This window comes from Dicentrarchus labrax, unplaced genomic scaffold, assembly GCF_905237075.1.
Source record: "Dicentrarchus labrax unplaced genomic scaffold, dlabrax2021, whole genome shotgun sequence".
Lineage (NCBI taxonomy): Eukaryota > Metazoa > Chordata > Actinopteri > Moronidae > Dicentrarchus > Dicentrarchus labrax.
The window spans coordinates 14,351,777-14,376,942 of NW_026136723.1; the positions used below are offsets into that span (position 1 = coordinate 14,351,777).

At 39.9% G+C, this 25,166-nt stretch overlaps 1 protein-coding gene across 2 annotated transcripts in view; it reads right to left on the reverse strand.

Moving 5' to 3' along the window:
• Nucleotides 1–23,036, reverse strand: part of rapgef5a (Rap guanine nucleotide exchange factor (GEF) 5a) — a 48,084-nt gene extending 25,048 nt beyond the window's left edge. For both annotated transcript variants that reach the window (XM_051389843.1, XM_051389841.1), the window contains exons 1-8: nucleotides 22,592–23,036; nucleotides 13,721–13,771; nucleotides 11,619–11,725; nucleotides 10,983–11,104; nucleotides 9,744–9,921; nucleotides 3,724–3,805; nucleotides 3,568–3,616; nucleotides 3,334–3,407 (exon numbers count right to left, since the gene is read on the reverse strand). In XM_051389843.1, the coding sequence (XP_051245803.1) occupies nucleotides 3,334–3,407; nucleotides 3,568–3,616; nucleotides 3,724–3,805; nucleotides 9,744–9,921; nucleotides 10,983–11,104; nucleotides 11,619–11,725; nucleotides 13,721–13,771; nucleotides 22,592–22,735 (807 nt within the window). In that variant the 5' untranslated portion in view covers nucleotides 22,736–23,036. The remainder of the gene's footprint in view (nucleotides 1–3,333; nucleotides 3,408–3,567; nucleotides 3,617–3,723; nucleotides 3,806–9,743; nucleotides 9,922–10,982; nucleotides 11,105–11,618; nucleotides 11,726–13,720; nucleotides 13,772–22,591) is intronic.
• Nucleotides 23,037–25,166: the final 2,130 nt, after the last annotated feature.

Below are 25,166 nucleotides of genomic sequence, written 5' to 3' on the forward strand. Positions count from 1 at the left end.
TATCTCTCTGTCTCTTCTTCTTTCTATCTATTAAAGTCTGTAATTCCCATTAACTATTGCAATTCTCTCTGCTGACTGCTCTGTGTCAGAGGATCTGGCGGAGAAAGAGTGAGTGTGTGTGATTAGTAGTAAAAGTGGGCGGGAGTGTGTGTGTGTGTGTGTGTGTGTGTGTGTGTGGGGAAGAGTGTGGGCTGGGGTGTTTGCCTCCTCCCTTCTATAGTTGTGTTAACCATCCTTGTAGCCCAAATGAAGTAGACAGTAATTGTGTAAACATGAATATCTACCAGTGATGTCTTAAAAAAGGGAATGAGAAGAACAAAGAAGCAGACACTAAGAACTAAAGACATGAAGAGAAAGCAGAAACTGAGAGAGACATAGGCTGAGAATATATTTCATTAAAAGAGCTGTAGGATACCGGAGAAACTAATGGCTTTGTCCTTGCATAGACCTGACAAAACTAGAAAACATGACTGTGTGTGTGTGTGTGTGTGCTCCCTAGGGTGCTGCTAGTATGATGGCTATCACCAGTGCTGGGCAGCATGGTCTGTTTATTTTCCTTGGGAGAGGGAGAGAAGGGTATTTTATTTGGCTCAGAGCTGGTTAACCCTTCCTGTGAGCTCAGCTATCCCACGGTGCCATGCTCTAGCAGAGGGTAACACACACACACAGAACATTATGGCATACTCCCACGCTTCATTTTGTTTACTAGGAAAACTCCCCCCAGTGACAACTCTTATCTAGTAGAATGGCCACACACACACACACACACACACACACACACACACACACACACACACACACACACACACACACACACACACACACACACACACACACACACACACACACACACACACACACACACACACACACTATCAGAGCCACAGCCCCCTATCCCTTCCTGTTAACCTGTTTTCAGCTGCTTGTCCCAGACACAGAACATACCAAGATAAACCTGTCTGTCTGTGTTTGTGTTTGTATTGTGTGGATGTATCTGTCTTATCTCCCTCTCTCTCTCTCATTGTATCCTTCAATCTTTAATCTCATGTGTCGGTAACCTATGGCAATCTAAAACTTAATATAATTGATAATTGAAACTTCAATCCAGTTAAGTTTCTGTGGAGTGGAATAAGTAATACATGTCCATTGTTTTTAAGTCTAATAATACATTTTATTCTTCATCCATGTTGACATTCTGTACTGCAGCAATGTGTGGTTTATTGTCCTCCGTCTCATTATGTCATATAAACTAAATAAACACTCACTACAATCTGCAGCAGTTCCCAAACCTCCCGAAAGGCTTGCAGGATGAATCTTACATCCATCGAATCAGGACGTGTTGCATAGTTGCCTTTGTGACCTCATGGGTCATGTGTGGCTTTTTCTCTCCGCTGCTATCTTTACATGCCAGGGTTATATTTGACCAGAGCAGCTCGTCTCTGAAGCATGAAATTCACTTCTAAATGTATATAACTGCCTATGTTTATTGGCAATTGACATAAAATTAATTTTAATCATGCATTTAACTTGTTTTTGACTTGTCTTGACACATATACAGCACAACTAGTTTTATGCATTATGTAGTTTGTAGTGAGAGAGGCAGAGAGAGAGAGAGAGAGAGGAATATAAAAAAGAGATGCAAGGAGGCAAGGCTTTGTCCCCTCCTGCTGTCCGTGATCACAATACCTTTAATGGAGCTGAACTCATCATATAGCTCCTTTCATTTATAAAATGTTCTGTTTCTGTTTTCAAACAACAGGTTTAGTATAGAATTTGGTCTTGGCTCACAAATAGCCCACTGTTTTAATCAGCAGTCATTCTTGAGCTGTGGGACTGCAGACAAAATCATTGTTATGATCACGACATCAACAGACAAACTAAACAAAAATACAGGTTCATGACAGCAGCTGTGCTGTGAGATCTGCTGTATCAACATCTTATATAAGTATAGCCACAAAGCCTTTGTTACTAAATCGAATTGAGCTGCCAATGTGTTTTCAATAGAGTTGTAAAACACAAAATTAAATAAAATAAAAAATAAAACTAAAACTAAACTACAGTATATTATAAATGTGGCTTAAGTGGATGCTCTTCTTATGACATGTTTCCACTGGACATTGAAACTACAACACTATGAGGAAGCCGCAGCGAACGGAAATCAGCTGGAACCAATAGGAAAAAAATCATTACTTGGGTCATAAACAAGAAAAAACATTTAAGCTTATTTTTTCTTTATTTTCCCTTAGTTAAAAAAAAAAAAAAGAAGACAGTTTCACCCCTTTAGGCCAATAAAATTGTCCAAATATTATATGAGGAAGGGAAATATCTTAATTTCTTTGTATTATGGAATCACAAGCCAAAAACATGTGAACGACTGATCTACAGTCGTTCATATGTTACGTACTTTTTTTCATGTTCTCCTCCTCTCTCCTCATCTCTGGTGTAATCAGAGAATGAATAATTGATGCAGAAAAAGAGGTTTCCACTGTACAGAGATGGGACTAGAGAGCGAACAGCGCCCCACCGCACTCTCTTTTGACCCCATTTTTTACGTTCAACAATCTCATGGAGGTACGCACATGCACACGCATGCACTTAACTTGCACTCAGTGACCTTTAAAAGAGAGCAAGGGAGTCAGAATAAGCCAGTTACGGTCTGTTATTATGGATGTCTAAGGCCAAGCTGTGTTGGAGATGGTCAAATTATAATTTTAAATGGTTGGTATTGGTCATATTTAGCCTGGTCCATTTCCAGTCCTTTGTTTATAGCAATCTGGTTACAACAGCTGTCAAAAAGCTTTACTGTGCCCCATAAAACACAGAAACCTATTCCAAATGCACAGCACTGCAATACACATGCAAAATGTGGAGCAGCATGAACAAATAGATCCAGCTTTTTCATGTAATGATATTCACAATGACAGCATGTGTTTTCCCCCACACAGGTTGAAGCAGCAGCTGCTTTGCATGTATTTCAATAACATTTCATCTAAAAAGCTGAAGATGGTTAAAAAAAAACTGCATTTTACCTTTTTTGTTTATGATGCGTATAAAGAGAGGTTGTCCAAATCAACTCCAGATTAACGTTACTCTCTCCACTGATGTTATAGCAAACTATGCACTATATACAAGCTTTATTTTCTTAATGCAGAGATATTCGGGAATATTTCTATGTTAAATTGGACTGGCTTTTCTAATTTTATTGTTGGCCTAGTGTGCACTGTCCAGATTAGGAAAACAACTTTCGGCAGAGGGTGAAAATTAACTGAGGGATCAGGATTGGGGGCAAATGTATGATCGAATGATGTACGTCTTTGTATGTGTGTGTATTACCGGGCTGCTCTCCTCGCTGGGTGTGCGAGGCTCCTGTTGGCTCGTCTCTGTCGTCTCAGAGTCCTGCTCTGATACTGCAACCAAACAGAATCAAATTATTAAGGATAGTTCTTTACACTTATTACGCATCATCTTTGTCACTCCGTGTTCTCATAATGTAGTTGGAAAAACAAAAACACAACAGGAGAACTTCTCGGGAAAGCACGCACACACTGAGATTAAATGTATACTCACAAGCTTTGCGAGTCTTTCGGGCAAGAGCAGCTGCCAACTCACTTTGTACCTGTTGGAGAAATATGTCAAAAGAAGACAAAACACAGAAATAAATGTTGTGTATTTTATGTATGAGCCTGTATTTACCAATCTTCAGAAACACATGCACACACTGACCGTAGAAGTGAGCCTCTCGAGAGCTTTCATCTGGAGAATCTCACTGCAGATGTCCCTGTTGCCTTCAGAGTCCTCCTCTGACCTTGAACAGACACATACACACATACAGTGCAGAGCTTTACTTACAAGTGCATTATATCCTGATCAAACAGTCTCCAGAGAAAAAAGTTTCCTGCAGAACTTTGGTCCACTCTACACTGCCCCCTGGTATATCTAGAAAAGAACTACAGCCTACAAACACATCTGCTTCTCAGCTGAATGTTCTTACTTGTGTTTTTCTTTATACATATATATTAATTGGATAGAGGCCACCTTTATATAAAGAAACTTGAATGTTATATCCAAACAACCGTGTCTTCCAAATTGTTTCTCACTGGTTTCTCAGAGACCAAACTAGTCAGAAGTTTGATCGCAATGTGAATTGCAGGAAGACAGATACAGATAACATCTGATCACTGTTGTTCAAACATGTACTACACCTAGTTTAATGTCATGAAATATCATAGACAAAGCAAATCATCAAACATAATAATCTAACAAATTAACTGTTCACTGTGGAAACTTTGACAGACATTTTTTACAATTATATATTTCATAGACTTAAGAATTAACTGAAAACCATGGCACGTGATAAACATACATCAGACGAGTACATATTCTCTGTGAATATTTTATTTTCCCTCCCATCTTTCTTTCTAGTTCTTCACTGCTCACATCTTTGTATCGAGCATCACAATCTGCACCCCCATTTGCTCTTTCATGTGGTTTCATTTTAAATAGCTCCCAGACACACCCTTCTATTGATGTTAGTGAGGCTGTGTGTGTGTGTGTGTGTGTGTGTGTGTGTGTGTGTGTGTGTGTGTGTGTGTGTGTGTGTGTGTGTGTGTGTGTGTGTGTGTGTGTGTGTGTGTGTGTGTGTGTGTGTGTGCAGCAATGCGGCGGCTGCTTGAACATGTGTTCAGAATGTATATAGATGTGTGACTCTTGTTGAGGATTTTCTTTCCAAGCCTGACTGCATCTGTGAATACATTTGTGTATAACTTCATTTGTGTGTGTATGTATGTGTTTGATGTATAAACAGGTGGTTGTTTTGGGGTAAACTCTGCATTATTCCCACAGCAATAATACAAGGTTGTAGAGTTTGTCTTCAACAGCGGCAGACTGCACCCGAGGGCCCCTCATGTAATATGTTCTCTTACAAAACCACAGTTTGGATTGGTCTCCCACACACTGCCTCACCCCTGCACAAGACACACACACACACACACACACACACACACACACACACACACACACACACACACACACACACACACACACTTACTCAGGCATCTGCACGCACGCACATACACAGACCCACACAGACATACCAATTTGCATACATTTGGTTTTTATCAACAGATCCCAGTGGCACTAGTAATAGTTGTGAAGGAAAGAAGATGAAGCCCTGTGTGACTCTGTGTGTGTATGTTTGTACACTGTAATCTGATAAGGGAATGATAGATGCAGAAGCAGGAGATTGTGATAACACGTAGCCCTCAGCCTGACACTTCAACTAATCGGCTCAGACACAGACAGAGAGAGACAGAGGCAGGTAGACCCAACAGATGCCCTAAAGGAGTGTGAAAATACCATATTTTTACTGAAGAAAAGAGGTTTGGTGGTTGCGCTTTCCCATAAGTATTTATAGAGGATTTATTGGCAAAAAACGGAATATAATAATTAAAAGTATGTTAATTGTTGTGTTTTTGCTACCTTAGAATTAGCCTTTTATATCTACAGACACTGTAGGTTGCCTTCCATTGAGTCCACCATGTTGAAATGTGTGTATCTTTTGTTATCCATTAGTGGATCGTGAGATGTACAAAGTCTATTCTAAGTCATCATGCTAAATTTATTCTCATCAGGGTCATTAATCTTTTGTAGCCGCCATTCATTTGGTAATTTGGTGACTCACCATGAGTCGAATGTACCAGAGCTGGAAGAGGCACAGTGGGAGGTGTGTCACCAATCATTAAGCAGCACAGAGCACTATTGAAACAGGATTGTGCTTGTAACGCCTCCCTTTACTTACCAAAAAAACAAAAAGCTTTAGTAATGTTCAGTGATTTACCAGAACACATCCTAATCAAAGCCTTACCAATTCTTATTCTTAACAATAGGTCAACCTATGTTTAATATAGATTCCTCACACAAGAAAAAAATATGACTATACACTTTAATCTACCTACTGCATATGCAGATGTGGCTGTGATCTGAACTGAACACAAAATTAAAAGCTTGTGTCACAATGCAGATTCGTGGAGGAGGAGAATGTAATCTCGTTTGGATGCCACCCTCTGTGGCCAATCTTTCAGCATTCTGTCGAGTCTGTTTGGCTTCTTGCCCTTTTTGGACCAGAGCATCATGCAAAGCAAGCAAGTGTGTTTTCTCCTCCCAAGCTACAGTGTCATATTTTATCTCCTGGCAATTCTGCACTTCCTGCACACTGATATGCAAAGAACACTGTATTTCAAAAGGCAGAAAAACTGGCAACTTAATTGTTATTGACTGCGTCAGTCAATAACAATTACTACTACTATACCAAACAATAAAGTATGTACATAGATAATGTACTGCATATAATATACAGTATAATGTGGGAGCAAAGAGGGGTCCTTTGGAGCATTAAACTGTTGAATTAACTGTAAAATTGCCACTGTCACACAATAAAACACTGATATAGTATGGCAGTGAACAAAATATTGTGGCATCAAATACACAGAAATAGCAGTTCAAATTGCTGTTATAGTGCATTGCATAACATATTTAGTTTAAGGAATGTATACAAAGTGACAAATATGAAACATTCTCAACATAATCTGAACATATAGCCTTAAATGCCTTTGTTTCAGGGCTACTGTATTGGATTACATTATACTACCTTGTGTTTGGCGTCTATATGGAAGTTGTAGGCAATTAATATACAGTATAGGTTTGCAATCAGTGCATATAGTTAACATCTCCATGATCTGACAAAGCTGAATTTGACATGGCTTTAATTTTAAATGAATAAATGCACCGACTTCTGCTTTAGGGCAGTGTGCAGTTTTTCATAGTTCCAACTGTAATGCCTTCGCTCAACACAGCTCTTCTAAAAAAGCACTATATATGCAAGTTTTACTTACTGTAATGCAAGGCAAAGTTGAAGCGAGAGAATGAGACAGAGACATTTTCCTGCCAATGAAACTCATTAAATTGAAACTGAATTTTGTTCAGATGGCGCTGGAGAGAGATAAGGAAAGACATGTTTTTTGTATATATTTGACGCTCAGTTAAAATAACAATAGTCCTTTTTTAAGATTCATTCAAGGTACTATGATGCACGAAGCGGGAGTTTGAAACATGAGAGGTTTGTTAAATATATCCAACAAAAGAACATTTATTTGTGTCAAGCATTGCAGTGAACAATAAACAATAAACTAATAAACCTAAACGACCACAATGTGCCTGGTAGAAAATATTACTGTTCATACACAGCAATCCTTGGAGGCAAGCTGGCTGTGTTGACACAAACTGATTAATGACACACTAAGAAACATCTTCTACACATGATGCAGAAGAGATAACCCACTTAATTAGTCGCCTGTTGTTCTAAGGCCTCACTAAAGTCGAAATCACTAGAAGGAGGCATAACAGTCAGCTAATGTTGCCTTATCAAGTTATCAGTATCAATTTAATGCTTGCCTCATTAGATTAAACTACAGCAAGAGATAGGGAGCCATAATTCATGAGGAGCGTGAGCATCAGATACACCTGGCTGCATTTGCAATCTTGCTGCAGCACCTTCAACAATGGTTTATTTCTCCAATTAGATATTTTGTAACAACAGTCTGATGTAAGCAAGAGAAACTGCATGCAGATACTTTATGTAAGATGACCCTACCCTTTTGCAACACCTGTTTTTGAATACTTTATGTAGATAAGAAGCACTCTAGACTAAAATAGATGCACCATATTTGGCATATTCTAAAAACGATATAAGCAATTATTTTATTTGAATCGCTGCATTGTATTAGCCTTCTTCTAATTCTTCTTTAAATCTTCTTTTTCCAACTTCCACAACAAGAATCAAGAGCCAACATTAACTAATAGGTCAGTGTATTAGCCAAGTCTCCTGGAAGCAGCCCGTGGAGTTATATCAGGTGTTTTCCCTCAGAGCTACAGTTATTCTCCTTTACACCAACAAGAGACGGAGAGAGACAAATGGGGAGGGAGGGATGGTGTGAGACAGAGAGCTGGAGAGGATGCCTGCAGAGAAATGGTGCGACAGTCATAGAGAGACACAGACAGCAGCGGGGTCAAAGTGACAGACAGAGTTAGAATGTTGACTATATAATCTCATCTATGTTCAATCTGCAAAGGTGAAACAAACGTGCCAAAAATGGCATCAATATGTCAATAACGCCCCTCTCACATCCACCCATTCCTCTGCACCCTGCCAACCCAACGGAGACAGTGTGGTTGAGTGCCCCTAAGTATGAATGTCATCCACTATAATGTACGTACAGTAACTGATGCAGAACATAGGAGTACGTACAGGAAGAAACATAAGATTTATATGACATTCAATTCCCCTTGCTATCGTGCTCTCTCCCTGGTGTCTGTAAAAACCCTTTGAAGTTGACACACAGATGAATTTGTTGACGTGTGCTCTTGTTCCCTTCGCTCTCCATATATACAAATTTTTTTTTGTTAACCCCCCCCACACACACACACCGCCACCACCACCCGTCTCTCTCGCTCTTTCTCTGAGTGACAGATTGAGTTCAGTAGCAGCCTCAGCAGGAATCCCACACACAGGAGCGGCAAAGCAGGGAACTCTGGCTGACACCACTCTGCGTGTGTGTGTGTTTGAGTGTAGGCCTATATGTGTGTCAGAGCCCATCTCGTGTATATGAGTGATCGCACCATGTGTCAGTTTTTGTGTATAAGTGTATTTCTTCTATGGATGTGTGTGTTCATCTGCATATGAACATGTCTCTCACATAAACAGACTGAGGATTTAAAACACTGAATAAAGATTAGGTTTCTAGCTGGGATTTGAGGAAGCTCTTGGAGAGTGTGTGTGCGTGAGTGTATTTATGTTGCAAAACAGTACTTGCAAGCGTGCACTTCCACTAAATCAAACACAGTCACTTTTCACAGTAAATCACCCGACAGACAAATGACCTCAATCTTAAATCTAAACGGGAATGCGGTCACTTATTCTTTGATATTTTACCAGATCAATGAGCTTCTACTTCAAGTCAATGGAGATCATCTAGTATTTTACAGCTGAGTCACATTCACCATCAACTACTCTGCAACAGATTGACAGGTTGGCCCTAATGACACTCTTGTCACACAACAGATAAATATATGAATAATAAGATGCATTCATATCTTCATCCATTAGAGCTTTCAGTTTTTATTTGAAAATCAAACTACCACTCAAACCCGGGAAAATATGAAATATTCAATATGTATTGATCTGTCTGAATTCTAAACTCAGTGTATAAGCGCTGTGCAGTTCAGCACAGGGGGAGAGGGGCACATAAACAGCACTGTGGTTCTCTTTAAGACAAAATGGTGGGAACTACATAAAGTTGTATTAGTAATACAAACTATATATACACACACAAGTATAACATTTAAAAAAACAGCCACGCAATCTTCCACCAATCCCTGTGCATTTTTGCCTAAATTGTTTCAGCCCCAATTCTGACACTAACTCATCTGAGATGTATTGTGTGTGAACTATAAAAAGGATCAACATCAAGGTTTGCCTTCTTTCAAAAATAAAACTGCCTTACAACAAATCTGAAGTTACCAGTTAGCTAGTAATTCAAGTGAAGCAGCGGATGGATTTTATAACGTGAAGGTAACTGAGGATTAAACTACGTGCTTAGTCTTCAAATTCAAACTAATTGTTAATTGAAAGCCCTACCATCCTTCCATCTCAGGATAACTTGCAGACAGTTGAATTGATGGACACTTACGGGCTGTTGGCCCCACCTCCAGAGCGAAACTGGACATATGGGGCGAGTTGTAGGAGGAGCCTAACAGCCTCTGGCCAATCCCCCTCATTGGAGCGAAACTCGCAGGAGGCGGAGTCACACTCCTCAAAGCTGAACTGGTAGTAAGAGTTGGAGTCTGAAAACACCACCCGCTGGTCCACTGCAGGAAGAAGAGACACACAAAAACAAGTAGCAGCCTCAGGGGCCAACTTGTTAGCTCGCCTACCTGCATCATTATCAGAAAGGAAAGGCAATGATGCATGTTGGTACACAGATGTACTCAGTTGATCAAGTATTGAGAATACATCATTCCTTCAAGTTGTTGTTCTTTTAAAATAGCCATAGCTGTTTTTCAAATTTAAACAGCCAAGGGTCAAATGTATTTTGAATGTAGGAGAAAACTTGTTCCTAAACATTTTAGACATGACAATCATTGCTTTGTGCATCACTTGTATTCATATTTGTGCACTAAAATGGGACCCTGAATTAAAGAAATCATGTAAAATGTACATTTGTGGTTTATATCTAACATTTTTTGTTTCCAGAGAAATAATAGAGACATGGTGACAACAATAAAACCTGGATAAACTCTTTGTATCTGTTGTGGTGGATTAGCTGAACCGATGAACTGCACCTGAGCAAATGTTAAAAAGCCGGCAGCTGCAAGAGGATCAGGTTTGCTCATTCGTTAAAGAAACATTAACTGCCTTTGAATATTATAACCAAATTACAAGTGTCATCCACAGCATACTGAGTATAGTTTCAACAAAACATAGGGTAAATAATATAAAACAATTTCTACTTTTCCTTCTTTGTCAGCTTTATTGAATACAGAAATATGAATCACATCCAGGCATTTTAAGTGTAGTGATGGAAGATTCAGTTCATCAAAGTGTCTAGTAAAATGCTAGTTGTCATCATGGCCTTAGCTAAATAATGAAAGAGGATGTTTGGGATTATTGGTGGGTGTGTGGATACAAAGTCCTTTTACCTTCTAGAAAGTTAAGCAGGTGAACGAAGCAGTGAATTAATCTCTCTATTCTGTTGGAAATTACCTGATGAACTGGCACATTGTTTGTCTCTTCACATATGTGTAGACTGTCGCTGATGTAGCTAGAAGGTTACTTTAAATTCTGAAGCACAGTACAACCTCCAAGCATGCTAGTGTGTATGTGCTTGTATGTGTGTGTGTGTGTGTGTGTGTGTGGGTTGTGTTTTTACCAGACAGCAGGACTCCCAGCTCCAGCAGCACCTGCCAGACACGCACAGCAGTAGTCCGACAGCGTACGTACACACACTGCTCACACAGCCACTGCACCAGCTCCACGCCCACATAGCTACGCCTGTTAGAATACACACACACACATATTCAGCACACAAGTACAGCCACACATTGTTATAAAACACATACACACACTTATTCCCTCTGCACAAGGCTTGTCTTTTATTTAATCAATATCCATTGATTATTCATTAGTTCTCTGTAAGCCTTTTCCTCTGAAACACTGAATACTTTCCGTCCGATTTCCACCAGGATAAACTCCTTGTGTGTTTATGTGAGTGTGTGGGCAATGACGTTTAAGAGTATCTATTTATATCCATGTCCAGATGTTCACATGGTTTTTGCATGCATCTGTACTGTTTGTACAGTATATTGCATGAGAGTGTATTCCCAGCCAACCATGTGTTCTCCTATGCAATGTCTACGTCAAGCTTTGCTCGTCTTACTGCATAAACAACCCGACTGGCCAATCAGGATGTGGGCTCAGTGACTGGAGAGTTGGTGGATATGCTTCACCGGATGCATCGATTCAGCTCTACACACAGACAGACACACAAACACAGCGACAAGTGTACCGTATGATTCTGGCCAGGTGGATCTTGTCTTTAGCTGGGTATGGTCCATGAGAGAGGAAGGCATTCCTCACAGTCCGACCAGCACATGGAAAACTCTGGGAACAAGACTGACACACACAAACACACACACACACACACACACACACACACACACACACACACACACACACTAAAGTAAATGTTTGCTGTTATCTTAAAGTCTGAACACTAAAAATGAATAAATTCAACAAATATTTACAAAATCATAATGCAACATTGTTTAGGACATGAACATCAGGACTGCAGAGAGCTAGTGTGGCTACATGTGGCTGTCATTGACTGGCCCACAAGGACAACTCGATTTCTTTCACCCTGAGGAATAAAACATTGACTGTGTCTACACGCTCTGCAATAATCCTGCTATTGGCGCTATGGTAAATAAGACCATTTTTCAATTAAGCTTTTTACATGGACTGCTTGTTCTGTTCCATTCATATTCACGTTTCCATGCTACAGAGCAGAGTTGGCTTGATGACTGATGAGGCTCCATTCACTTTATGTTACAACATGAGAGACTCCCCCCAGTGCCAATTCAACCTCAAATATGATTCTTTGTGGCTATATGGGAGCAGATTTTGCAAATGACTGCACTAACTCACTATAACTTGTATAATAGGATGGTACAGCATGTATTAGATAAATGCTCCCAAGTATTACAACATTAAAAGATACCCTGTGAATTTTTCACCACTAGTTGTGCTATGGAGTAATATTTGGTCAGAGTGGGCCCCGGTTTTTTTACATCTTTTGTACATGTACAGTTATTGCATGTACTAGTTAGTAGTAGTTATGGTCCTAATCAGAATATTGCAGTTTATGTGTGCTGCAGTATTTGACACACACATTTGTACTTCACCTGTGTGTCTTGGGCTCAAATGAGGTTCCTAACCACAAAGCAGAATTACTGATTATCAATGTGGCAACCGGCTTGTGTCATCAATGCCCTTCAAACAAACGACCAGTGTTCAGTCATGCTGACATAGCCAGTCCAGTAACTCACACACTGATCTGCTGACTCTTGATTGCCATTTTCTTCAGTTATGGGTGTTGCCAATAAAACAAAATCACTTGACTCAAGTTTTGACAATGACAAATTATTTGATACCTTTGTTTCAGAAAAGGTAGAGATTTTGAGAATCAATCTTAGGGGACAAAAAGGCCATTAAGTTGCTTAAAAATGTCTCATTTTGAAGTAGTTAATCATCAAGTTCGAGAGTCAAGAGGTGGAAGTCAGCCTCAACTGACTATGCACTCATTGTCACCATCATACAAACTAATCTCTATAGTTTATTGATCCAGCTTTCAGTGACCAAGTTAAATCAATTCTTAGTAAATATTTTCCAGACTAATGTCTTGTAACAAAAAGTGAGTTTGGGAGATTTAAACTGGCTTAGTAAAGATCAAGTTTAAGGCTCCTTTTTAAAAGGTGTCTCCTTGCTTCGGCGCTCAGTTTTTACCAGTGTCTTATTACTTTGGGTACCACATCAATCTTAGGTTGCGTTGAGACACGATATAAAAAAGAAAATCTAGAGAAATACAACCAATAAAAACAAATACAACAGCACTGAGGGACAAACAACCAAGCAGACACAAAGATATTTTGGCACAGCGGTAACAGCAGTGCACATAAATAAGAAGCATCTAAGGTTTCAGATGTTGATATTTCATTTTTAAAACTTTTTTATTTCTTTAGCTCAGTATATTCAGTGTTCAAAGAAAACTTTACTCACATGATATATTTAAGCCCTAAGGCTTTTTCAGAGTGCAGTACTGAAATATTTGCCAAACAGCATTATAATGATGCATGATAAATAAATAAATTAAGACTCTCTCCGACTGACTGACTGACTGACTGACTGACTGACTGACTGACTGACTGACTGACTGACTGACTGACTGACTGACTGACTGACACACACACTGCGACGACTGAACTGTTTTTTGGTACAAAATATCACCACTGATGTCATCTGTATTAGGGCAAAACAAACACACTTTGGCTTTACAGAAAAACAAAAGGGATGATGATCACCTGTGCTGTGTGAGTGTGTATGTTTTCTTACCTTGTGTACTGTGGGTCCAGTGCTCGGGCCGGGTATAGTGTCGGGTGATTGCTGTTGAAACCAAAAGCACACACGCTGTCAGAGCCAACACACAATGACACACACACAGTAAATACATTAAACAAACAAGACTGACTTGAGACAGACCAGTTTTACCATTCCAAAAACATTAGTCAGGTTGTGAAAAGTGACTGTCAGCAGTAACAACCAGTGCTCATACTGGAAATATTTGGTGCTTTAAAATACAGTGACACCTGTTACAGTAGTACACTTAGAGAACGTGGCCATTCATTTTTACTGTACGATTATCTGACCTAAATGGTTTAATAGTGACACTATTCACTCACGCACTTATCAATACAAATCCATAATACAACTTTATCAATTCAATGCCCCAAGAATGTAACAGTGACACCATGATAAATATCTTTATGGTTATTACCATAATGCCATATCCACTCCATCTCTACTTCCTCTATCAGGAAATAAACTCTTAATCTTTATGGATCATTATGGTGCCAGAGGAGCCAGAACACAACATTGACACTGTAGTGACACACTGGTCATAAAACAGATTAAAAACGATAGTAAGTGTTAGATTAAGTAGAGCGGAAACAGCACTAAATGCAGCTATCTGTTTTTATATGTCACTACTACGCAGACACTGTAGTGTAGTTTAGTAACACCTCGTCCTGGTTGCTTTGCTGTTGCATTTAAAGCTTGCTTCAAGTGTTCCAATTCTTGAAGATAATTGTTCTAAACAGGTTTTATAAATCTTTGTGGTTTATAAAACTTATAGAGCAAATATTTTCATTCAACTCAAACATAAAAATGAATGATTATGAAGGTTTTCAGTATTAACAATAAATAGTGTTTAGGTATCTGTTAGTGTACTGCACTGGGATATAATATTGATAACTAAAAAACACATTACATTATTATATAGTACTTATGTCATGCCAGCTTAAAAAACATTTTAATTGGTCCCATATTATTTCTTACTGCTAATATAATAGTTTTGTAAAAACAAAGCATTACATTACTTTAATGATGAACATATCTGAAAAGTTTTATCCGTTACTTTCCAATCCACGCAAGTAAACCTTTATATAGTGTCCATAAAAGTACCTGTCTGAAACGTTTTCATGTTTTATTGTTTTATAACACTGAATCACAGTGGTTTGAAAGGGCTTTTTGACACTGAGCAACAAAGACTCTTTGATGTTAAAGGGAACAATCTCTACAAAAGTATTTAAAGTAAGTAAACATAAAGCACAGAATGTTTGCAGATACATTTTTCCCCTTTACTCTGACACACCTAACAGTATCACTGGTAACAAGTGTTTTTATTTGAATGGAGATCACGTGAGTGTAATCAAGGTGCGACCATTGATTTTAGTTTAACTACACCTGTTTCTGCAGGGTGCAATAGGTGGCTAGTCAATTTCTTGGCTAAAACTACATCACCAATACAAAGGCAATTAGACAGCAGACATACAGTCACTTGTCAGTAGTAGTAAAAGCTAAATGTTACTGATAACATTAGCAATGCCTCTGTTTTAGTCAAGTGTCCCAGTAAGCCATGATAGTGCAACAGAGAACCAGTATGCACAACAGCAGGACCCTGAAACTGAAGCAGCTAAATGGAATTCAGCCATGTTTAATCCTATCTACGCCTGTGCCACATCATATATTATACATATTCCTATTGTCTTTGCCTCTTCCAAACAAATGTGTGAAAAAGTTATCAAAGAGTACCAATCAGTGGAAGGATACCAGAAACACGTCAAGGCACTGAACAGGGAGTAAAGTAAAACAGAAAATGTGGTAAAGCCATCCTCAATAACTGAGTGTGAGGCAGTGAGGGAGGCCATCAAGAGGCCTATACAGCAGACTCTCCAGACAGAGCTACAGGTTTTATGGTCGAGATGGGACACACTAAGCAAACAACTCTTTGGTCTGATGAGACCAAAATCAAGCTTACTTGCTTGCTTACTTACTTAATGCAGGGCCTTAAATTTGCTCTCCATGTAACTTGACCCATTTACCCATTTGGCAAAAATGTCCAGTGTCCAGTTGTATCAACACAGACTTAAAAACTGTAATTGCTGTCAAAGATGATTTACAGAGATTTGTTTTTAAGAGTATTGTTTCTGTTGATCACTGTCAAACAGAATATATTTTGTAGATTTTAATCAAATTCTTTCACATTTGCATTTGGACTCCGTTTTAGAACAATACAGGATTATCATCATCAGTGTATATGGATGAGAAAATATCAGATACTGCTATTTTTCAAACTTTAGAGTTGTATTAGGATGAAGATCACGTTGCCAGCGTTCATTAAAACCAGACAGATAGAACCTTGTGCAATAGGAGTGCAACTGGTCTGTGAGCTCAGTCAGTGCAGCAAGATCACTGATAGAGTTGTGGAAATGTTTCCCCCTGGAAACCTTCACAGAAAACTGAGCCAGTGCTGGCAATCACTGCTGCCCTTCACCTCTCACCGGCTGACATTAGCAAATCACCAGATGATGACGAATGGAGAGATACAAAAGAGATCAAACGATGGAACAAATGAAAAGCACTTAAGCAACTGTGGAAGATGGATGTCGATGAAGAAATATAGATGAGTTAGCGTCCAAGAGGAGGGAGAAGAGAGGGAGGCTGAACAAATCACAACAGAATATATGAAGGGGGATACAAGCGTGACAGATGGAAAGGGAGAGACATGAGGCGGTGAGAGAAGGAGAGATGATTTTAATTGTAATCGTGAAAGAAAGAAAAAAAATGAGAAAGACAAAGAGAGCGAGAGAGAGAGAGAGAAATGCACGGCTGTGGCTTTGAGTTGCAAGAAAATGAAATAGAGGGATGATTAGGGAGATGTAGAGCAGTGTGTGTGATCCTCATTAGAGCGATAATACTGTCGGGGATGTCTCACACACAAGCAAGCGAGTATACACACTTGCACACACACCTTGTCTGAAGCGAGTGACTGTATCATATATAGTACTTTATATATATATGGAACTTTTCAATAACTTTTTCACACATTTTAACACACTTAATCAACAGTAAACTGAATATCTATGGGTTCTGGATTGTAGGTCGGACATAACAAGCAATGTGAATACACAATCTTTGTGTGTCAGGAAGTTGCATTGGGCACATCATTTTATAGACCCAACAACTCACTGTTTAATCATGAATAATTTGTTAATCTGTTAATGGAAAACAGTTATCATTTACAGTCCGACTGTAGTACTGACATTTAAATTCAGAGATCATAGAGAAAGCTTGGGGTGACAGAAAGTCCACAGTTTTTAGATAAAAGGCAAGGCTGGAGTTTCAGATTTATCCACACTGGAAAACATTTTCAAAAGAGCTCAATTTTTTGGGCTGTGAAAACCACCAGCTCAGTGTGGACGTCCTCCGAGATATCAGTAAAGATGAGAGCTTTTTTTTTTTTTTTTTTTTTTTTTCCTGTGTTTGTGTCTGTGAAGACATGCAGTGTTTGGACTGGGGGTTAAGTAGAGCACACCAGCCAGCCAAGCACACAGACTAAATAAATTGTTTCTGACTCTCGCTATCTCTGTCTTGCTCCTTCTTTCTCTCTTTTGTCTTGGTCGCTCTATCTTATCTCTCCATCTCTTTGTCTCCCTGTCTGGTGAATACAGATCCCTCCAGAGGTCTTTGTTCCTCCACCGTCATCTCTTCTTACAAACACACGGAAGACACACACCAGTACAAGAAGAGGTGTTTCATTCATACTGTATCACACGACGAGAGAAATGTCTGCTGGCCATGTTCCTGTGAATCTCTTTGTCTGTGCCTCAGTTTCATCACAGGATACACAGTCCAATGCTGTCAGTACACCGGAGGCCGAAAGAGAGTGACAGAAGAAGAGGAGAGGAGATGAATGAGGAGGAACGAGAGCTATAAAGAGGGAGCACATGCTGACACGCTTATCTGTGTGATGACTTCAAACACACACACACACACACACACACACACACACACACACACACACACACACACACACACACACACACACACACACACACACACACACACACACACACACACACACACACACACACACACACAAGAGAGAGAGAGAGAGAGAGGAGAGAGAGAGAGAGGTCATTATCTGAAAGAAATGGATTACTTTCAGATTAGATTGCTGCTGAGCACAGTGAAGAGCTGTAGCACGGTATGCTTGGCAAGCTCCCTCACATACGTATGCGCTAAGCTCCTGTCGACTCCTCGACACATCCGTCATACAAGGACGTCAAAATGGAGACACCAAAGCAGCTACAGCTCAATGGAACAAACAAATAGACAAACACACACACAATGAAGCGGCTAAGAAACCGATCTGCCAGCCCACACCTACCTGCCAACACACATGACCTACGGCTCACCAATGCTACAGTTTATAAACAGACTAATTTCAGTTATTAACACTGTCTATCAACAGAAAATAAATCAGCAGCAACAGTTTTTAGTAAAGTAAAAATACAAATATAGCTCAAACTATTATTTCATTACTCAAGAAAGTAATCTGCAGATTAATTATTAGCATCTCCAAACAAGAATATTTTGGACATTATGAGACCAGATTTGGCTTTGTAAACAGACATATCCTGATGTATTCCACTTGTATGTTTGTCTTTTGCTCATCTTTTCTTTGTTCCTTCAGCGTCTTTGATGTTTTATTAGCATTTGCTAATTCTGAGCATACGCTTGAATTACTGTGCATATTTTCTTATGTCTATGTGATGTGTATTCCTGACTTAAATGCTTATGTTTAAGTTGCTAATAAAGTTTGGAAGTAGTATTGGCATACGTAGCTATGCTAATCCTTGCAGTTAAATACAGAGGTTCTGGTGACAGAATGTGTAGGTTTATACAGTGCGTGTGAATGTGTGGAGTCTCTCTCTCTCTACTCCTTACTTGCCCTTTCATCTTTCTAATCTCAATGTATAATGCAGTTATGGATGAGAAATGTTGCTGGCAGACATAAAAACACATCACAAGCCACTGTTTTGCTGCATGTATAATGCAGAAATGAGATCATCTTCTGAGGAATATCATCAACTTTCCTCTAAGACAGTGATCATAACGTCATTATGACTGTGATAATCTCATTTTACAGCCTAAAAGGATGCATTTTGAGCAGCCTGCAGTACATTTACATACAGTGTTCGTGGTTTGAAGTATTGTAAGTTTCGGTTTGTGATTAAGTTTTATTCCACAAGAAGGTTTGACTTCACAACCAAAGTCACATCAAGTGTACTTATACATCCAAAGGTCACATTTAAAAAGGAAAACTCATGTGGGGGGCAGCAATGTGTAGTCTGCCATAAATACATTTAAGGAAATACAAATAAACTGCAACCTCAAACAAAGTAGGAATGCACCATGATTTAACTGTGTTTTAAGATTCTTTTTGAAAACATGCTACTGAATATTTTCACTTCCTCTACCTTCAACATGCATCATTTCCTTTGCCTTCATTAAGAATGTAATCACATTGAATGGCCACTGCAACGACACATACGCACAGGACATACATACATATTAAACAACTTATTATTATAATAATATGTCTAACGTTTGTAACTGTATGCTACGTCAGACACCAGCCTAAACACATAAAATAAATCATAGTGAGTGCTAGTGTTGGCGACTTTCTCATTAGATTTAGCAACTTTTCAGACGCTTTTGCAAATTTATTTCCAAAAAGCGACTACCGAGAAATTTAATGACTTATTCAGACCTTCATGGAAAAGGAGAGAAATATATGCTATTATTATATATAATATATAATATTATAAAATATATAAATATATTATATTCATTTCCATGCATGCTGCTCAGAGTAATTGCAGCCTGTGAGTCTCTCCCTCTTCTCTTGTGCCACACACAGGCAGTCAGTAAATGTGGCTAATCTCTCATTCTTTCTCTACAGGTCTCTGGTTTAGGGTGTTTCTATAGATTAGTCTATATGTACAGTAATAGTTCATTTGAGCTTGTAAATATTTAAGCAGTTCATTTAATTTCCTCCCTTTATAGGAGTTTTTTTTTACTTTTTAACTTCAAACGTACAATGTATCTGTGAATAAGAAGTGTGTAAATTCCCATCCGTTTGCATTTGCACTGCAGTTTGAAGTGATGCCTTTATTGATCAAATAGTGCGAAATAAAACAAAAACAGTAACTTAACCAATGACTGAAAGAATAATGAAAACTGATTGTGGCCAAAGACCTAGGAGGACTGACATTTTCTACTCAGATATAAATGCAGGAAACAACTAGCAGAACTGCAGAACAGAGTGAGTCAATAAAGTGATGCCAGTTACTGAAACAAAGTTATTAAACTATATTCATCATACAGGATGAAACAAAATTATCTTCAGTTTTTTTTGGGACAATGGACGGATGGAAGTGTGGGACTTTGGGACAGTTGTGGGACACTGAGTATAAAGTAAATTTTGAGCCCTGAGTCCTATGCTGCCCTGTACACTGGTTCTTCCTCTGTTTAGCTTAGGGGTGTTGGGTGACCATAGCAATAAATACAACCAATCATCTTGATGTGTCATCTGTCCTTCCAGCCCAGGTGCATCTGGCCAGCTAAAGCAATGCTCTGCTACATTTCCTCACCAACGGGTTCAAGTTCAATACACATACAAGTTTTTAAGTGACTTTGACCAATAAGCGGCCCTCAAACCTGACACCTGACTGAGCAGAAGGAGGAGGAGGAAAGAAAACTATCCAGGATTTACATACTGTAAACATCTACAGCGTGGCCACTGCCCAAAGCGCCCCGGCAAAGGTAGTGAAGGTTGAAAAGTCGGTAAAGTGTTCCTTTAAGCAAACCTTTCTGCTCCTGTCGTATTGTAGCCAATAAATGACTAATAATTGGAAACCAGAGCAAGTCACAACAGAGAATAATGCAAAAGGTGAGGCTGCTGCAGGCTGGCACCAAAAGATGACAGATGGCTCTGTGCAACACAACAATTCACTTCATAAGCTGTCGGCGAACATCAAAGAAGCGCATGAGGTAATGTGAAAAACTGCCTATGTCAGATGTTTTGCACTTTTTACAGGACCTCAAATATTAGAACAACAAACAAAATATATAGCTCAAGATTCTGCATGGATCAACAAAAAAAAAGGATAAAAGGTGTGCAGAGGTGTACACCCAGGAGAGATGCTGTGATTTGAGTCACTGTTTTCTTTTCATTGTTTCCCATTTTGAGTGTTATTGTAGAGCAGTGCAGAAACACAGTGCATGGGAGTTCCTCTCTCACATCTTTTTGGAGAATTTAAATGTGCATATACAAACAAGTGTGTGTCTGTTTGAGTGTTTGCGTGTGCGCCAGGTGAAGCATAGCCAACTACCAGTGTCAAGAGAGAACCAGTCTGCACAGAACAGCAATACCTTTACACTACTTACCCACGCCTCATCACACTCACCCACACATGCACACACTCACACTAAGTTAGATGAAGACAGGAGGACAAAAAACTCGCCTTTTTTCCCCCTTCATCTCCTCGGTATTCCAATCCTTCCTTCCCTTCAGCTCAATCACAGGCAACGAGCGATATCACAAAGATGATATGTTACGGTACATGAAACAGTTAAATGACGACGTAATCCACTCATTCATCAGTTCTTCATGGTTTCATCAGAAGGTTTTTGTCTGGACTGGATTCTGCTCTAAATCTAATTATAGGATTTACTATTGTTGATTTGTTTCCACAAGATAATTCAATTGTATGAATCAGGTAGGTTAAAGGGACAAAATGTTAAGTCCTTTAAACATCACTTAAAATGACAAGATGTAACATGACATAAACCGTTCATCCCCTCCGTCCAAAGTGGCTTTACACTAGAAATGTTGCATATTTTTATTACATTTGGCACCGCTGGGACTAGAAGTCCTGGCACTCTGTCCCCGATTCCCACAGAGGGATTTAGGGACACATTTTCTCCCGGCTGCCACTGACGATGAAGATGAGCAGAGCTGACACTTTGAGCAGATATTTGGCTTGTCAGGTGTGTTCGTTCCACATCAGGGCACAGCGAGTCACACACATTTACTGCTTAGTAGACCGATCATCACAAAACAGAACCAGAGGACCCATGAGACGGATTTCAGATGGCTGATCTACAAATTTGCACTATTTTTGGATTGGGAATGTTATGATACCGATAAAAGAGAGAGATTAGTTCCTACAGAGAAGAGCTGAAGCAATTAGTCAAATAACTGATTCATCGATTAAGTGGATGGTTGGATGGGAGAAACAAGACATCACCTCTCAGAACTTCTGATGGACATTTTCACATTTTATAGACTAAATCAATCAGTTAGTTGATCAAAACAATTGACAAATGAATGAATAATGGAAACATGTGTTAGTTGTGTAGCTACACACAGATTTCTATATATAAATACATATAAGTGTGTATTCTTAGTGCGTAGGTCGTAGGTGTGTGTGTGTGTGTGTGTGTGTGTGTGTGTGTGTGTGTGTGTGTGGTGAATCTGTTGGGGGGGGTGGTAGTGTTGCCTTGACTACCGGAGTGTGAAGGTATGATGTCCAACAGCAATTGGTTATTATGGATGTAGCATGCACGCACGCGCGCGCACACACGCGCACACACACACTGCCTCTGCGACAGTAATGCCTGTAACGAAATGAAAACACCTGAGTCGTGACGGGGTTACGAAACAGCCTCGCAGCACAGAAAAACTGACGGTTAGAAAACACACACAAAAACCGTTGCTAACGTTCACCAACAACATAAAACACGGAAGGACGGACGGACGGACGGACAGCCAGCGGTCGGTTTGAAAATACTCACGCTCTTCTTCCGCAGGTGCAGCCCGTGCTTGAGTAGCCCCGGCAGATCCCGGATTTTGTGTTTGAGCTGAGCCTGGTCCCGTGCGCTCCGGTTCCACCGCAAGCCCGCGAGCAAGCCGTCCTCTGCGGGCTCGGAGTCATCCATGGTTCCCTGTTTACCTTCTCCTGTCTGTCCTCGAGCTGCCGCCTGCCTCCTCCGCTCCGGGTGTCTTACTGTATCCTCACGAGGCGCACCGCCGCCCGCGCCCGTTCGCCATTTGCCCCCGCCTCGCGCTCACACTCGGCGACCTGCATCTGCAACCAAAGCGCGCGCAGCGTTTAACGACCTACTGAGTGTATTCCGCAGCACGCGACGCCGCTGCTCCACCCAATGGCTCGCGCGTCCTACTCCTGAACACCGCCAGGTTCATGTGTGGATGTGCGGAGGGAGAGCGGGAGAGCGGGAGAGAGGGAGGGAGGGAGGAATGGAGGTAGGGAGGTAGGGAGGTGTGGGTCACAGGTGCATAGAAACATTGCATCACTTCGCCCCTTTCATTCTCTCACCAGTCTGACAAAGAAAAGGAGAAAGGTGCGTTTAAAAAACATCACGTTTTAAAGTATTGCAACTGCGCAGTTGACATTACAGTATCATTTAATGTTTAATTATGTCATATGTTGTAAATTGAATACTAATACACTAAAGCTAAGAGTATTTCAGGTGGGGGGCGGGGGGGCTCAGTAGGGCTACGTCACCACATTACCTGGCTCAGATTTCCATAGGTAAACAAAGAGCAGCCTCAGAGCTTATATCTCTGTGTGGGTTTATACCACCATGAGCCAGAGCCCATTTTGGGTTTTTGCCCATTTTGTGGAGCCTGGAGCTTTTTTTTTTTTTTTTTTTTTGCATTCCAGTTTAACCTGAGGCAGAAAGGCAGGTGAGCTGAAACACGAGAGGCTCTCAAACCTCCATGCTGTGGGTTGTTGAAGACGAGACACAGTGTCTCTCATGTGGTTCCCCGCTCTATAAATTTTCATAATGCTAAAAGTCATCATCAGAGAGTATTTTCAAACTTTTTCCCCCTCTTCCTTTGTTCAATGAGGCGTGTGTTTACATATAACATGCTGGTTTATAGATGTTCAAAGATTGCAGGGCAATTCAGGAGCATGATGTCCTACACAAGTAGGTTGGTCTAAAAAGGTAATGTATCCAACATGTTTTTAAATGTACACCACATTATGATGGTTCTCTTCTGAAATAAAATGAATCCAACTCAAATGCGCACTTCTCATGCATTTTAATAAGAAGCTCTTATTCCACATAAATTCCCTGTATATCTTGAAAAAGAAGTCAGCCCTCTTGGGAAGTTGGTGAAAGTGCCTTAAATATGATTAAAGATTTCAAGTGAATGTGATCTGAAATGTAATTAATTTGAATTCAGCAGTTCCAAGAGGATCTGAGCCCCGATACTCTAGAGGACATAAATCTGAGCAGAGTTCAGCTTGAGTGCAGCGGGTTCAGTTGTATAACTCAGATGTCGAGTCCGCTTTCCTGATAGGACTTGTAATCTGGGATAATTGGCCCCTTTCAGGGACTCAGATTATATACCAACACCACCGCTGTCAGAGGTAATGGGCCCGCATATACATACTGTTTGGCAGCTGAATAACAACACACACACACACATACATATGTGACAAAAAAATTTTATTTTTGTTTTAGAATGAAAAGATAGCAGTAACATTTAATCCATTAACATGTGAAACTCAAGTTTGGTGCTAAATCCAGACTCATTTGATGGAAAGGGAACAGTGATGTGCTCTACAGACACACAATTATGACTTTCCGCTGTCTCCATTGCTCTCCATGCTTCAGTAGAGTCAGTCTCATCTTTCCTATGGCAATACTGACAAAATCTGAAAGTCCGTACAGGCCCAAAGTAAAGAAGTTTCACTCGATGTATTTTTCTGTTGAAGTTGCTTTAATCGAGGGTGACACAAAGCAGCAGTTTCTTGGGCTTTTGTAGTCGTCTCACAGTGGATATAGAAAGTAGACTAGCAGCCGAGTTTTAATCCACTTTGTTTTGAAATCCATCATGTTGTGGTGAAAGTGCAGTGGGTAAAGAAAGGGACAAGGCACCGATATCTGTTTCCCCAATAACATTAAATAAACATGACTAAATCAGTGATAATCAAAGTCAAAGGTTAAACTTTATTCTCAGATCATTCTATTATTTTGTATTAATTATTATATATTAAGCGTTAAGCATGTTTTTTGGGGGGTCTGTGTGGGTGTGTTGTTCGATCAGATTTGAATGGCGGCGCTCGCAACATTTAGCAAACAAATCCCGATTGGTGGATGGAAATACATGACATCATCTCCGCCCACCTCAAACCAGTAAGAAAAGTACGTGCGATAAACCGAAACGTAGAAACCTCTCATGCGAAAACAACAAAAACTGTTTTAACTTGGGCAGAAAAATAGTGTGTTCGTGTAAGACCCCATTGCTCAGAGTGAGAAGCTGACTGAGACTATTAGGGGCTTTAAGCATTTCAGTATCAAGGTAAAATATTGTCGAATATTGGTTTCACTCTTGATT